This window comes from Odocoileus virginianus, chromosome 20, assembly GCF_023699985.2.
Source record: "Odocoileus virginianus isolate 20LAN1187 ecotype Illinois chromosome 20, Ovbor_1.2, whole genome shotgun sequence".
NCBI classification, from domain to species: domain Eukaryota; kingdom Metazoa; phylum Chordata; class Mammalia; order Artiodactyla; family Cervidae; genus Odocoileus; species Odocoileus virginianus.
Genome location: NC_069693.1, coordinates 13,336,915 through 13,351,451, shown reverse-complemented (window position 1 = coordinate 13,351,451; position 14,537 = coordinate 13,336,915). Strand labels below are relative to the sequence as shown.

The following is a 14,537-nucleotide window of genomic DNA, read 5'->3' as shown; positions in this document are numbered from 1 at the left end:
ACCAGGTGTCTTTTTTTTGAGGTGTTATTGTTAAAAAACAAAATTAAACCGAGAAAATATGAAGACCTAATGGGCTTTATTCAACAACTTATGAATTAGGCAGCGTCACATCTAGTAAATAGGAGAGAGTTTGTAGGAGTTGTACAAAACGGGGCTTTTTTATGTGAAAGGAGGCAAGGAAGTTATTAACAAAAGAAAAGAAAGAATTGTTTCAGGCCAGGTCACCTTATTTTAGGGGGAAGGTAAGAATCTATCTTGTAGAATACTTTTACTTTTGTAGGTGGGATTTGGGGGTGGGAGTGGGGAGTGTAGAAATGGAGAGGTCCCACATGACAGATTACCTCACTGGTGCTGACCAGGAAATTCCAAACGGGCAGATTAAGATTACCTTCCTGCGGAAGGACAAAATTGCAACTAGGTCAGATATTAAAATCTAGGTTTGGTATCATGGGGCTTCCTTGGTGGCTCAGCTGGTAAAGAATCCACCTGCAATGCAGGAGACCTGGGTTCAATCCCTGGGTTGGGAAGATACCCTGGAGAAGGGAAAGGCTACCCACTCCAGTATTCTGGCTTGAAGAATTCCCCCGACTGTATAGTTCATGGGGTTGCAAAGAGTTGGACATGACTGAGCGACTTTCAATGATGTGTTGGTATCATGGGCTTTAGCACAAGTGACACATTTGGGGTCTCTGGTTTTCTCTTTAACAATATCTTTAGACGTTTCTCCCAAAATTCATAAAAATGCTCCTGTGTTGAAACCTGGTTTCCCTGGTTTGCCAAAAACACTATGACCCTCGGCAACTGAGCGCACACAGGCACACCTGCTAGTGAGAAGCCCTGAAAATTAAGTTACTTTAGTCTCTCCTGTGTCTGCCCTCTGTCTCCCCCTATCTAACTCTGTCTCCTCCTCTTTCACCCCCTCAGCCTCCCCTTTTCTGTCCCTCAGTTCCTCCAGTTATCTCAGGCAAAGATAATGGTAGAAATGACTTCTGAGGAGTGATAGTATTCCGGAAGGATGTCAGCAAGTGACCCTGTCACTGTGGCTTTCCCTTTCCTCCTGTGAGACATCGTCTTTTCTGGGGAACTGGAACTGTTCTGGTCTCTCAGTTATGAGTCCTGGCTCCACAGTCCTGTAGGCATCGCCCTCCCAGCCCCTGTCACTCTGCTTCCCTCATCACAGCCCCTGACCCTCTGGTCTGTCACTCTGTTGAAGTGCTGGGAGCCCCCCTGAGGGTAGGACCCAGGACAGCCTTGGTCGCTGCTGTTTCCCTGGCATCAGCCAGCAAAGGGCCGGGCACAAAGTGGGCGCTGAGCAAAGATTTAGTGAATAGCTAAGGATCCCCAGTCTGTGAGGGCACAGGTGACACCTGGTCCTGTGGAGTCCCCCTTTGTGGCGTCCCCTCCAGGTGGATGCATTCCCGCCTCAGAACGCACGACTTGACGAATGGATTGAGGGCTGGATTTCAGTTTGTTCCTCTGGCCCCTCAGCCAAGCGCGCGGGTGCGGCGCAGTCGGGCAGCGACTCCTCGGTCCGCGGGCGTAAAAGAGTTCGGATTCTCTCTGGCATAGGGAGCCGCCCGCTCGGGGGAGGAAGCACCCCGCCGGTCTCCTAGGTCCGTGAGCGCTGGGCTCCTCCCCCTCGGTGCCCACACCTGGCGGTGGGGCGTGCCTCAGTTTCCTCCACCCCCGCCCCTCCCCTTTTTCTCTTCTTCCTCTTTGGGTCACTGGTGGCCGCGCGTCGAGCACTCCCGGAACTGAAGCTGGGCGCCGGACGATCGGGAGGCAGGGGCCACGTCAACGGGGCGGCGGGGGCCTCGGCGGGCTGGCCGGCTGAGCCATGCGGCGGGGCGCGCTCCTGGCGGGCGCCCTGGCAGCATACATCGTGTACCTGGTGCTGGGCGCGCTGCTGGTGGCCCGGCTGGAGGGGCCGCACGAAGCCCGCCTCCGAGCCGAGCTGCGGATGCTGCGCCAGCAGCTGCTGCGGCGCAGCCCGTGTGTGGCCGCCCCCGCCCTGGACGCCTTCGTGGAGCGGGTGCTGGCGGCCGGACGGCTGGGGCGCGCCGCGCTCGCTAACGCCTCCGGGTCTGCCAACGCCTCGGACCCCGCCTGGGACTTCGCCTCGGCTCTCTTCTTCGCCAGCACGCTGGTCACCACCGTGGGTACGTGAGCGCCGCCCCGAGCCCCTGCTCCCCCTCGCCTCCCTAGGGAGCCCAGAGCCACTACGAAATATCCCGATCCCAGCAGATCATTCTCAATTAACTCTGAGCCCAGGATCCCCTCAAAACCCCTCGATGAGAACCTGGGACCCACACTTGTGGGATCCTCCACCTTGAGGAGTCCCTATCCAGACCTTTCCTCCCAGGAGGAAGTCCCGCAGTTCGCTTGGGGTCCAGGGCCATTCTCAGAGTATCTTCTGGCAAGCATCTCGGGCTCCCTCCCTCTGCCTTGGAGACCTGGGTCTAGCCCCGTATAGGCCGAGAACAATCCTCAGAGACCTCCTTTGGGAACTAACTCAGTGCCCGCTGCCTGAGACCTTCTCCCCGTCAGCCAGCCAGGACCTCCGCCCTTCTCTCTGGCTCAGACCTCCATCCCCTCCAACACCGTCTCCCGACTGCAGATACATCCTCCTGGGATGTGTCCTTCTGGAAGCCTTACCCCAATGTCCTCCCGACCCTGGTGCCCTAGTGAGGACCCTGAATCTCCAGACCCTCTCCAGGCACCATCACTAAAGACCTTACTGCCAGCAGAGATCCCTCAGCAAAGACCCGGGGCCGCATCTCAGACTTCCACCCCTCTGGACCTAGACCACTCCCCAGCAAGGGCCCCTTGCCTTCCTCCTGACCATTGTCATACTTCCCTGCAGGTAGCCCTGACTCTAGACACAGGACCCCTCTTCACATATCCCACTCCTTCTTGGCATCTCTTTTGTATTGGGGGAGCCCTCCAATAGGGACACCCCCGTTTCCTCTAAACCTGGGACTTCCAATTCTGCAGCCCTCGGCTGTGGAAGTATGGGAGAGAACTTGAGCGCCTTCCAGGAAAAATCACTGACTTTCTAACTGGAAGGTCCCTACCCAGGACTCCCACCCCTCCAATTCCAAAACAGGTCCAGCAAAAACCCCTACTGTTTTTCAGACCAGGAACTCTGATGGGGTCCTCTGTTTATTTATTTTGACCTCTCCAACCGGCATGTGGGATTTAACCTGTGCCCTCTGCAGTGAAAGCTCAGAGTCCTAACCACTGGACAACCAGGGAATTCTATAGGGGCCTCTTTGAACTTGACAACCCTAGCTGAGACTGTCACCAATCTCTGGTCCCAGATACTCCTTGTAAGAGCCCCAGAATACCTGGGATCCCAACGCTGGTCACACAGGCTATCCTTGACACAAGAATCCACCCATCCCCCCAACCAGGGTACCAGCCCAGGGACTCTCTCCGAACCTGCTACCCCTGCTCCTAGACTCCCCCTGTCCACCCTGAATTTCCCAAGAAAGGGAACCTCCTTGGGACCTGAGACCCCTTCAGTCTCTTCTAGACCCACAGCTGGGACCTTTTGCCCCAACTCTGTCCCAGCCTGGTTTGAACTCTCCCTCCATCAAGGATGCTCCAGGCACTTTGAACCCCAGAACCCTCCCCACTATTCACTGAAGACCATTACCGCTTTCCACCCTGGACACTCTCAGCCAGGACATGAGACACATACCCCCTCCCATCATCCCCTTAGCATTGTCTCCCCCCATCATGTTGCCTCAGGCATCCTTGGGCTCAGAAGCCCCCTCTACCTGAGAACCCCCCCTCCTAATCCCATTTGTAATCCCACTGGTGCCTGTCCCCCTTCTTCCTCTGGACCCAGGACCCCAGCCCCAAACCAGAATCTGTTTCAAACCAAGACACTGGCCTCTGATTTCAGATTACTAACTGGACCCCACAGATCCCCTTCTCTGGATCCCTACAGCCTCAAGTAGGACCAACACACACCCCACCCCTCAGCCCTACCTGGGAAACCCCTCACCTCCACTCCCCTCAGATCTGGAAAATCCCTTTGTTTGTCAGGCTCTTCTGGTCCTCCCACAACCCCTCCCCAGCCCCCAAACTTCCTCTTTCCCTCTTTGCTAGGATTTGGCTTCCCAGGAGACTCAAGTGTTAAAGCATCTGCTTACCAATCCAGGAGACTGAGGAGATGCAGGTTCGATCCCAGGGTTGGGAAGATTTCCCTGGAGAAGGAAATAGCAACCCACTCCAGTATTCTTGCCTAGAAAATTCCATGGACAGTTGGTGCCTGGTGGGCAACAACTGTCCATGGGGTCGCAAAGAGTTGGACATGGCTTAGGAAATGAACATGTTAGGATTTGGACTAGGGGAGTGGTCTGGGGCTCGTCTAGCCCAGACTCCTAACTCCCTATCCCTGCTGACAATAGCCTTTGCCGTTTGTCACTGTGACAGCCTTTGTCACTGTCAAGTGGACCAGCAAACCAGGCCACGGCAGCCGGGCTGGATCTCACAAACGCTGCCCACTTGCTGGCTGGGCCTGCCCAACCTGCTTTGGGGCTTCTCTCTCCCTCTGTCTCCTCCCAGATCCTGCCTTCTGAGAAGTCATCCCAGGCAGGACAGGTGAAAAAGCCAAACTCAAGGCAGGCACAGGTTCAGATTCCTGTTCACACACTACTGATCTCTAGTCCTCTGTGTCCTCCATCATCTGTAAAATGGGGATAATCACACTCCCTACTTCACAGTAATAGTAAGACCTGGTACAAGACTTAACCACACCACATACAGATTTTAACTCACTCATCACAATAAGCCTTGTGAGCCAGGTGCTGTTTGTGGTGCTATTTCTTAGCAATAGAATCTGAGGCCCAGAGAGGTTGAACAACTTGTCCAAGGCCACACAGCTAGGAAGTGTAGAGTGCAGATTTGAACCGAGGCTGTCAGGCCTCAGAGTTCCATGCTCTTTTTTTTAATTAAAAAAAAGTTTCTTTTTTAAACTTTGGACGCACCGGGTCTTTGTTGTGGCACGTGGTCTTTCTCTAGTTGCAGCATGCAGGCTTCTCTTGTTGTGGCATTAGAGCTTCATTAGTTGTGAAGCACAGGCTCTAGAGCACACAGGCTCAGTAGTTGTGGCACATGAGGTTTGTTGCCCTGTGGCATGTGGGATCTTAGTTCCCCAACCAGGGATTGAACCCAAGTCCCCTGCATTGGAAGATGGAGTCTTAATCAGTGGACCACTAAGGAATTCCCCAGAGCCCCATGCTCTTAACCAGTGCACCATACTACTTCTTCAGCTTCCATGAATGATGAAGGGTGATACATGTATATTGTAAAAAAATTTCTGACAGTCCTTAAAAATGGTAAGTTATTGCAATAGGGGAGAGAGATTGACCTCAATTCAGAGTATAGCAAAGACAGCTGGAGATTTAGAGCTGAGAGCAGGAGGGGACTAGTGGATGGAAACGGAGAAGGCAAAGGCATCCCACTCCAGTACTCTTGCCTAGAAAATTCCATGGATGGAGGAGCCTGGTAGGCTGCAGTCCATGGGGTCGCGAAGAGTTGAACATGACTGAGCGACTTCACTTTCACTTTTATGCATCGGAGAAGGAAATGGCAACCCATTCCAGTGTTCTTGCCTGGAGAATCCCAGGGATGGGGTCACACAGAGTCAGACACGACTGAAGTGACTTAGCAGCAGCAGCAGCAGTGGATGGAAAAGTACTAAGAGGAGACATGGACAGTAGGGGGATTCTTGCTAAACTGGCTTAATAGGATTCTTGTTAAAGACCACCAAGAGCTTCAATACAAGTGGTGGATAATGAGAAATTTGATCAGATGTCAAGTGTGGGGGATTCTCCCTAAATAAACTTAGTGTTAGTGGCATTATTGCATCTAACTCTTGGGAATCCCATGGATTGTAGCCCGTCAGGCTCCTCTGTCCATGGAATTCTCCAGGCACAAATACTGCAGTGGGTAGCCATTCCCTTCTCCAGGGAATTTTCCTGACCCAGGAACTGAACCTACATCTCCCAAATTGCAGGCAGATTCTTAAGTTGGGATTCCTGCTAAAACCAGGCTTGGTCATGAAGAGAACTCAGAGGGGCCTGACTCAAGCTTGGTCAAGCAGGAAGGCTGTGTCCATGAGACATGCCAGTGATAATAACTGAGATTGACAGAGCCTCATTTATCACTGGTGCTGTTGATGAAGCCAGGAGCCCTGAGTATATCTAGAGAAATGGAAAACCCGACAACATTCAGAGAGGCCTCTCCCACAGCGTTCCTGGGCTTGTCGCAGGCCCTATTTTTCTGAGGAAGATCTGAGGCCTGGAGCTAGTCCAGGTAGCCTTTCTGCGATTGAGGTCTGGGCTGGAGGAGTCAGCCTGCTTGGAACTGGGAATGCGGAGAGGGAGCGAGCATCACAGTCTTTCTGACTCTTTTCATGCCTGTGCTAGGTGCCCTGTCCCAACTTGTACTCAAGGAAGGGATCATTTATGAGGCCATTTTCAAGTGCTCTGAGGAAACTGAAGCTCAGAGAGAAGTCACTTGGCCAGCATCACTCAGGGACCAAATAACAAAGCACTGCTTTGGACTCAACTCTTGGAAGTAGCAAGTTGAGGCTCATAGCCCACATTCTATTCTTCTTTCTTTCTTTTTAAAATATTCACTAGTTTTTCAAAAGTATTTGTTTAAATTTTTGGCTGCCCTAGGTCAAAGCTGGGGCACAAGGGATCTTTGATCTTCTCTGCAGCATGAGAACTCCTAGTTGTGACATGTGGAATCTACTTCCCCGACAAAGCATCGAACCCCAGCCCTCTGCATTTGGAGTCCAGAGTCTTAGCCCCTGGACCACCAGCGAAGGCCCCCTCTCCACTCTATTCTAACTCTGATTTTTTCTGTTTATAAGAATTACATGTCATTTGCAAACCTGTCCTTTCAGCCAGGTTGCTGGAGTTTCTCCATCAAAATCCTTGTATTAATGAAGCTTGGAGCCATAAGTGATAAACCTCAAATAATAGTTGCTTACATATAATGGGAATTTATTTCTTGCTCATATTCAAGGGAGTCAGTCCAAGACCAGAATGGTGCTGCATGGTCAGAGACCCTCAGGTTCCAATATAACTCTCAGGCCAGGCGCGGTTTCTCTTCCCAATGCTCATCTCATGGTCCCAGATGACTGCTTGGCTCCAGCCTTCCTATCTGTGATCTAGTCAGCAGGAGGAGGGAGTAAAGAAGGGAGATAGGCATCTCCCTATCTTTAAGGACACTTCCTGAAGTTGCTTGCTTCTTTTGTCTGTATCTCCTTGGCCATAAATTATTCCAGACCACACCTAGCTGCACTGAAAGAGGGAATGTCTTTTCCTGTTAGCCACGTGTCCAGTAAGATCTAGAAGATCCTTTATTTTTCCCTAGTTTTTTTTTTTAAACTGGGGCGAAATACACATCAGATTTACTATCTTAACCATTTTTAAGTGTACAGTTCAGTGGTATTAGGTATACTCTTATTGCTGTGCAACCATTGCCAGCACCCATTTCCAGAACTCTTTTTACTTTTATTTTTTTAATATTTATTTATGTATTTAGGCCGCATTAGGTCTTTGTTGCGGTGTCGGGGCTTCTCTTTAGTTGTGGTACACAGACTTAATTGCCCCGAGGCATGTGGGATCTTAGTTCCTCAGCGGCACCAGGGGTCGAACCCACATCCCCTGCATTGGAAGGTGGATTCTTAACCACTGGACCCCCAGGGAAGTCGCCAGAACTCTTTGAATCTTGCAAAACTGAATCTATACCCTTGTATACACTAACTCCCCACTTACCCCTCTCCTCGACTCCTGGCAACCATTGTTCTACTTTCTGTGTCTGTGATTTTTTTAATGTTTATTGTTTTTAAAAATTAATCCACTTATTTGGCTGTAACCAGATCTTAATTGTAGCACACGTGATCTTCAGTCTTCATTGCCGCCTGCAGAATCTTTAGTTGCGACATGTGGGATCTAGTTCCCTAACCGGGGATCAAATCCAGGCCCCCTGGATTGGGAGCGCGCTGAGTTTTAGACAGTGGATCACCAAGGAAGTCCCCTGTCTTGATGATTTTGACTGCACTAAGTGCCATATATAAATGGAATTGCAGAGGCTTTGTCTTTTGACAACTGGCTTATTTCACTTAGCATAATATCCTCAAGATTCACCCATGTTGTAGCATGTGTCAGAATTTCCTTCCTTCAAAGGACTGAATAATATTTCATTGTTTGTACTTACATTTTGTTGATTCATTCACCCATCGGTGGACACAAGGGCTGTTTCCACCTTCTGACTATTGTGAAGAATGCTGCTATGAACATGGCTGCGCAGGTATCTCTTGAGCCCCTGCTTTCAATTCCTTTGACTATATAAAAGCCAGGGTGAGACTTCCCTGTGGCCCAGTGGCTAAGACTCCACGCTCTCAATGCAGGGGGCCTGGGTTCAATTCCTGGTCAGGGAATTAGATCCCCCATGCTTCAGCTAAGAAGACCTGGCTCAGTCAAATAAATAAATGCTTTTTTGTTGTTGTTTTTTAAAAAAGTCAGAGCCAGGGGATCCTTTTGTATGGAAGATGGGCTCAGGGGAAAGCCTGCTCATATGGGCAATGCTTTCACACTTTCTTATGAACCACCACAAGGCTGGATCTGTAGTATTTTGGGCAAGACATTTTACTGTCAACATAAATCAGGCCCCTTACCACCCCAATCATATCTCTGACCCTTTGGTTTGATTCATCTGGGAAAGTACACATTGCCAAAGTGAGCCAGTTTCACCAACACCTGAATTCCCCTTAGTCATATTTCTGCTTGCAGAACTCACACCCACACTGACCCTCCAAGAGCACGGTGGGGCTTGTCACACCCATTTAAAAATTTATTTATTTCTGGCAGCCCTGGGTCTTCATTGCTGCACGTGGGTTTCCTTTAGTTGAGGAGAGTGGGGGCTACTCTCTAGTTGCGATGTGTGGGCTTCTCATTGTGGAACATGGGCTCTGGGGCATGTGGGCTCCAGTAGGTGTGCACAGGCTTAGTTGCCTTGCAGCATGTGGGATCTTCCCGGACCCCTGATAGAACCTGCATCCCCTGCAGGGCACGTGCTGCCCTGTTGGATTGTGTGGTGTCCCGTGGGTCACCAGACAAAGTGCTTTGACCTGGGATGGAGCCACAGGAGGGCCCTGAGCAGGGAAGGGACATGACCTGACTCCCGTGTTCACAGGGTCCCTCTGGCTGCATGGCGGGGAGAAGGGAGACCAGGGAGGAGGCTGCTGGTAGACAGGACCAGGATGAAGCCTTGTTGTGGAGTGAGGGGGAAAGTGGGTGGGTTTGGGCTCTGTGCAAAGGTTGAGACAACAGAGTGGATGTGAGTGAGAAGGGAGCCAAAGATGACACCAGGCTCTCAGCCTGAGCCGTGGGGAGGGTGGAGGTGCCATTGCCAGAGATAAGACAGTCTGGGAGGGGTGGCTTTGAGGCTGAAATTAGTCCTCAGTTTAGGGCAATCACAGACCCCAGAGTGGATGCTGAGTGGGCCGAAGGATTTCCCCCTGACTCCCACAGGCTACGGGTACACGACGCCTCTGACCGACGGGGGCAAGGCCTTCTCCATCGCCTTTGCACTCCTGGGCGTCCCAGCCACCATGCTGCTACTGACCGCCTCTGCCCAGCGCCTGTCGCTGCTGCTCACCCACGCGCCCCTGTCCTGGGTGAGCCAGCGCTGGGGCTGTGCCCCCCGGAAGGCAGCCCGCTGGCACCTGGCCATCCTGTTGGGGGTCATGGTGACCCTCTGCTTCCTGGTGCCAGCTGCCGTCTTTGCCCACCTTGAAGAGGCCTGGAGCTTCCTGGACGCCTTCTACTTCTGCTTCATCTCTCTGTCCACCATCGGCCTGGGAGATTACGTGCCGGGAGAGGCCCCCGGCCAGCCCTACCGGGCCGTCTACAAGTTGTTAGTCACAGGTGAGTGGGGTGGCTGCCTGGGGACTGAGGGCTGGTGTGAGGGGGGCCTGGCCCCGTCCGGGAGGGATGGGGCACTGAGAGTTGCAGCCCCATCCTGGGGGATCCCGTAGCCCCATGGCCATGACCTGGGCGGTCTGGGTCCACTCATCGCCTCTCTGCCATCTCTGCAGTCTACCTCTTCCTGGGCCTGGTCGCCATGGTGCTCTTGGTACAGACTTTCCGCCGTGTGTCTGACCTCCACGGCCTCACAGAGCTCATCCTGCTGCCCACTCCGTGCCCCGCCAGCTTCGAGGAGGAGGATGATCGGGCAGACATCCTGAGCCCCGAGCCCGAGTCACACCAGCAGCTCACCGCCGGCTCTCACGTGGACTATGCCTCCATCCCCAGGTAGCTGGGGCAAGTGTCAGGGCAGCTGCAGACCAGGCCTGCAGCTGAGGGGCCCTCAGGACTGGAACTGATGGATTCACCCACCTACAAGCACACTCTAGTGTTCCTGAGGCCCTGCCTCCAGTGTCTGCCCTTGTCTGACCGGCCTGAGCACCGCCCGGTTCCAGGAAGCAGCACTGCCTTCTTTCCCCCACCCTTCCGATCACCTCCCCGCACACTTTGTGCTTCCCTGACTTTTTCATCGTCTCTGTATTTCTCAGGCTTTTCCTCGCGCCATCTGCCTCTCTCACTCGAGTAGCCACTCATCACCTGCCGATTCTCCCAGGCTCTGAGCTCAGACCTCATTTCAGGTGCTATATGATCACTTCACCTTGGGCCAGTGACTGGCCCCCTCTGAGCCTTGATTCACCTCTTGGGTCAAGTATAAAGAATATATTCCCTCATTCAAAACTCCCTCCTCTGTGCCAATCCATGCTGGGCAGCACTGGGGCCACCACAGTGTTCCAGATGCTCTGGGCCCTGCTCTCATGGGGCTCGCTGTCCTGTCTCCCGTACAGTGACAGTTCATAATAGGCAGGACTTCATTAGTGGGGGCGGGGGAAGGTGGGCAGAGTGGTCAGGGCTGGGGTAGAGGAAGCACAGGGAATGTACCCAATCCAGCCAGGGAGGTCAGGGAGGGCTTCCTGGAGGAAGGGGCAACTGCACTCAGACCTGAAATCTGAAGAGTAGTCAGTCTGGGGAAGAAGGTGTACCTGATTCATTTTCCTCCAGTGTGTCCAGGGAGCTAGACATATTTGGATATGCCTGGGGTCGGCCTGCATAATAGAGTCTTCCAGGAAGCTGAGACGGGATCCTAGCCCAGTATGGAAGGTATTGCTTTTAGTGAGACACTATCATAACAGCTGTTCCTGTTTACCAAGAACTAATTATATTACATTCCCTGGGCTCTGGAACCAGCCTGTGTGTGTGTTAGTCGCTCAGTCGTGTCTGACTCTTTGCGACCCCATGGACTATAGCCTGCCAGGTTCTTCTGTCTGTGGGACTCTCCAGGCAAGGATGTTGGAGTGGGTTGCCATGCCCTTCTCCAGCCGGAGCCAGCCTGCCTGGGCTCAAATCCCAACTCAGCAGTGTCCTGCCTGTGTCTTTGGGTGGTCATTTTGCCCCTATTTCCTCGGTTTCCTCATCAGTAAAATGGCAATAATAATAGTTCAAAAGATGGTTTCACAGCACCTGCCATGTTATTCTGGGATGATTTCTTTGGCTAGGCCCTGTTCTGGGTACTTTACACATGAGGAAGATAATGCAGTATTATCATTGGATGTGGGCATATTGTAAGTGTCCTTAAATGACCATCTTGGGAACTTGGCTTCTTTCTTGAGGGCACTAGAGAGCCATGGAAGAGATTTGATCAGGAGAGGGCCATGGTTAGGTTTGGGCTTTTGCTGCTGTGTGTTTATGGGGTGGGGGGGAGGAAGCTCCAGTGGTGCAATCGGTTAGTGAGCGGTACTTATATGGGGTAGGGGGGAGACTGAGGCTGGGTGCCCAGGGGAGGCTGGGGCAGGAATGAAGCAGGAGACAATGGGACTGGATGAGGCCGAGGGAAGGGGAGGAGGGGGCAAGTCAAGGGATGCTCAGAAGGCCAGGTGGACGGGCCATAAGCCTTACAGACTTGGGAGGGACAAGGCCAGGAAAAGGTCTAACCATGCTCAGCTGCCCCCGAGGTGGGGGACCTGTGAGAAAAGAAATTTGTAGGGAGATATTGAGGCTCTTTTGGAATATGGTGGCTAAAGGGACACCCAGGAGAAGGCAGCAGGAAGTCACAGGACCCTTGGAGCGACGACTTAGGGGGTGGTTGAGGCTGCAGACAGGTGAGGAAACGAAGACTATGAAGGTGGGTATTGACAGCCCTGGGTGGGAATAAAGAGAGAAGACCGGCCTTGAGAAATCAGCCATAGGGTGTGTGTTTATACACACACATACACACACACACATATATACACATATATATGTATATACATATGTATGTGTGTGTGTGTGTGTGTGTGTGTGTATATATATATATATAATATCAGTAAGGAAAGATTTGGGTTGCAAGTAACACAATCCTGACTGCCACTGACTGAAACAGTGAGATGATTGTATACTGTATATCACCCGAGTTAGAGAGACCTCTGGGTTTGATACAGTTCACAACTCCAAGAGGGTCTTGTGGCCCCTGGTTCCCTCTCTCTCTGCTCTGTTACCCTCAGCTGAAGGCTTGCCTCCCACATGGGCTGTCCTCGTGGCCACAAAGTGGCTGCCACAGGTCCAGGCATCACAATAAGACATGTTAATTTTTAGTGCAAGAAGAGGGAAAGGGGTGTGTCTTCCCATGGTGCCTCTTTGAAAAGAAGGAAACCTTTTCCCAGTGTCTCCCAGCAGACTTCTTCTTCCATATCATTGACCAAAATTGGCTCCTGAATCAGTCATCAGCCAGAGTGATCATGGCATCACTATGATTAGCTTGAATTCCTCAGGATTCCCCCTGTCACCAGGGACTGAGGCTGGGGCTGAGGTTTTAGTTTGCAGGCTGGTAAATACTTGAACAAAACTGGGCTTCTATTAGAAAGGCAGAAAGTTGGGAGAATGGGAGCTGTCAATAAACTAGTCAGCCAGGATGATGATGTCTAATTATGCAGGTTGGGACCTGCATAAGGGTTACCTGGCCAGCAGGCTGGTAACAAATTGGGGCTGAAGTTCAAGGCTGAGTATACCCAAAGGGGACTTCTTTTTCTTTTTTTTCAGGGGGTACTTCTTTTTCCTATTAACACAGTCCCATATGATGAGCAATGACCCCTCAACCAAAGAGAAGAACTTACAAAAGAGACAGAAAGGAAGTTCGAGAGAGGAGTAGGAAAACCAGAAGAGTGGGAAATATTGGTGAGAGATGAGAGACTTTTAAAAAGGGAAAAGTCAACATTGTCAAATGATGCTAAGGAGTCACACAAAATCATTTTAATAACACGAGACAGAACACTTATATAGGATTTACTACCTGCCAGGCACTCTTCCAAGCTCTTGATACACCAGAATTTATCTTATGCTCTCAACAACTCTGTGAGTTAGTTACATTCGCCATATTGCAGATGAGGACAGGAGGCCCAGAGAGGTTAAATAACTTATCCAAGATCACACAGAAAGTGCAAGACTGGGATTTACATGAGGATTTTTGGTTTTTTGGTCACCTTGTCACATGGAGGCTCAGAAATATCCACTGTCTAGTTCTTTCTTAGTCTCCCACCCTTCCTGGCTCCTCAGCACAGTTGCTGACCCTGCTGCTAAAGTCAGCAGCTTGGTGAGGGGCAGTTGCTCGAGGGAAGAAGGTGCCTGTGTGATCTGGCTTCTGCTCCCCACCACTTCTCCTTTCAAATTCCTTCCTCCAAAAGAAACCAGGCCCTGCTCATTTCAGATACTTAAAAAAAAAAAAAAAGTGCACACTTAAAAATGGAAAAAGTAGAAGAATATTCAATAGAAATAAGTCTTTCTCCTGTATGTGGGCTGTGATGACAGATTTTCTCAGGTCTCCTAGGCATGTACCAGCAATATACCTGTGTGTATATGTGTGTCATTAATTTTTTTTCTTTCACTCTGCAAAAGTGGTACTATATGGTGAGCTAATTACAATCACAGACTCTGGAGGCAAAGTCCCTGGGTATAAATCTGAACTCTGTCATCATTCCCAAGTCTGTGGTTTTGGGCCACTCATTTCACCTTCCTGTGCTGTTTGCCAATCTGTGAAATGGTGTAACAGCACCTACCTCATGGACTTGTTGGAGAATTAAGCAATATCTGTAAAGATCTTAGAACAGTGTCTGGTGCTCAATAAAATATCGCCTCATTTCTGCATCTTTTTCATATTATATGTCTCATATATACACATATAATTTTTATATGCTTTTCTAATATTCTTTCTATACCTTGCTTTTTTGTTTTTGTTTTTTTTTTACCAACCCAATGTCATTCAGAGATCATTTCAGAGGCACACGAGTAAGTCTCATATCCTTTTTAGTTTATTTTTATTTGGGGTTGCACTAGGTCTTCATTGCTGTGTGTGGGCTTTCTCTAGTTGCAGTGAGCAAGGGCTACCCTTTGTTGCAGTACACGGGCTTCTCATTGCAGAGCACAGGCTTCAGCAGTTGTGGGACAGGGGCTCAT

The 14,537-nt window shown here is 50.9% G+C and overlaps 1 protein-coding gene across 4 annotated transcripts; it reads left to right on the top strand.

Moving 5' to 3' along the window:
• Positions 1-264: 264 nt before the first annotated feature.
• KCNK6 (potassium two pore domain channel subfamily K member 6) lies at positions 265-14,228 on the top strand. Of its 4 annotated transcripts, none has more exons than XM_020881642.2 (4): positions 267-2,159; positions 9,561-9,956; positions 10,127-10,343; positions 13,128-14,228. In XM_020881642.2, the coding sequence occupies exons 1-4, from the start codon at positions 1,838-1,840 to the stop codon at positions 13,234-13,236; spliced, it is 1,044 nt and encodes a 347-aa protein (XP_020737301.1). In that variant the 5' UTR covers positions 267-1,837; the 3' UTR covers positions 13,237-14,228. The 4 variants fall into 4 exon arrangements, with proteins under 4 accessions (XP_020737302.1, XP_020737301.1, XP_070307045.1 ...); XM_070450944.1 differs by having other exon boundaries at positions 2,072-2,159; positions 6,696-9,956; XM_070450945.1 differs by lacking the exon at positions 267-2,159 and adding an exon at positions 2,170-4,186 and having other exon boundaries at positions 6,696-9,956.
• Positions 14,229-14,537: the final 309 nt, after the last annotated feature.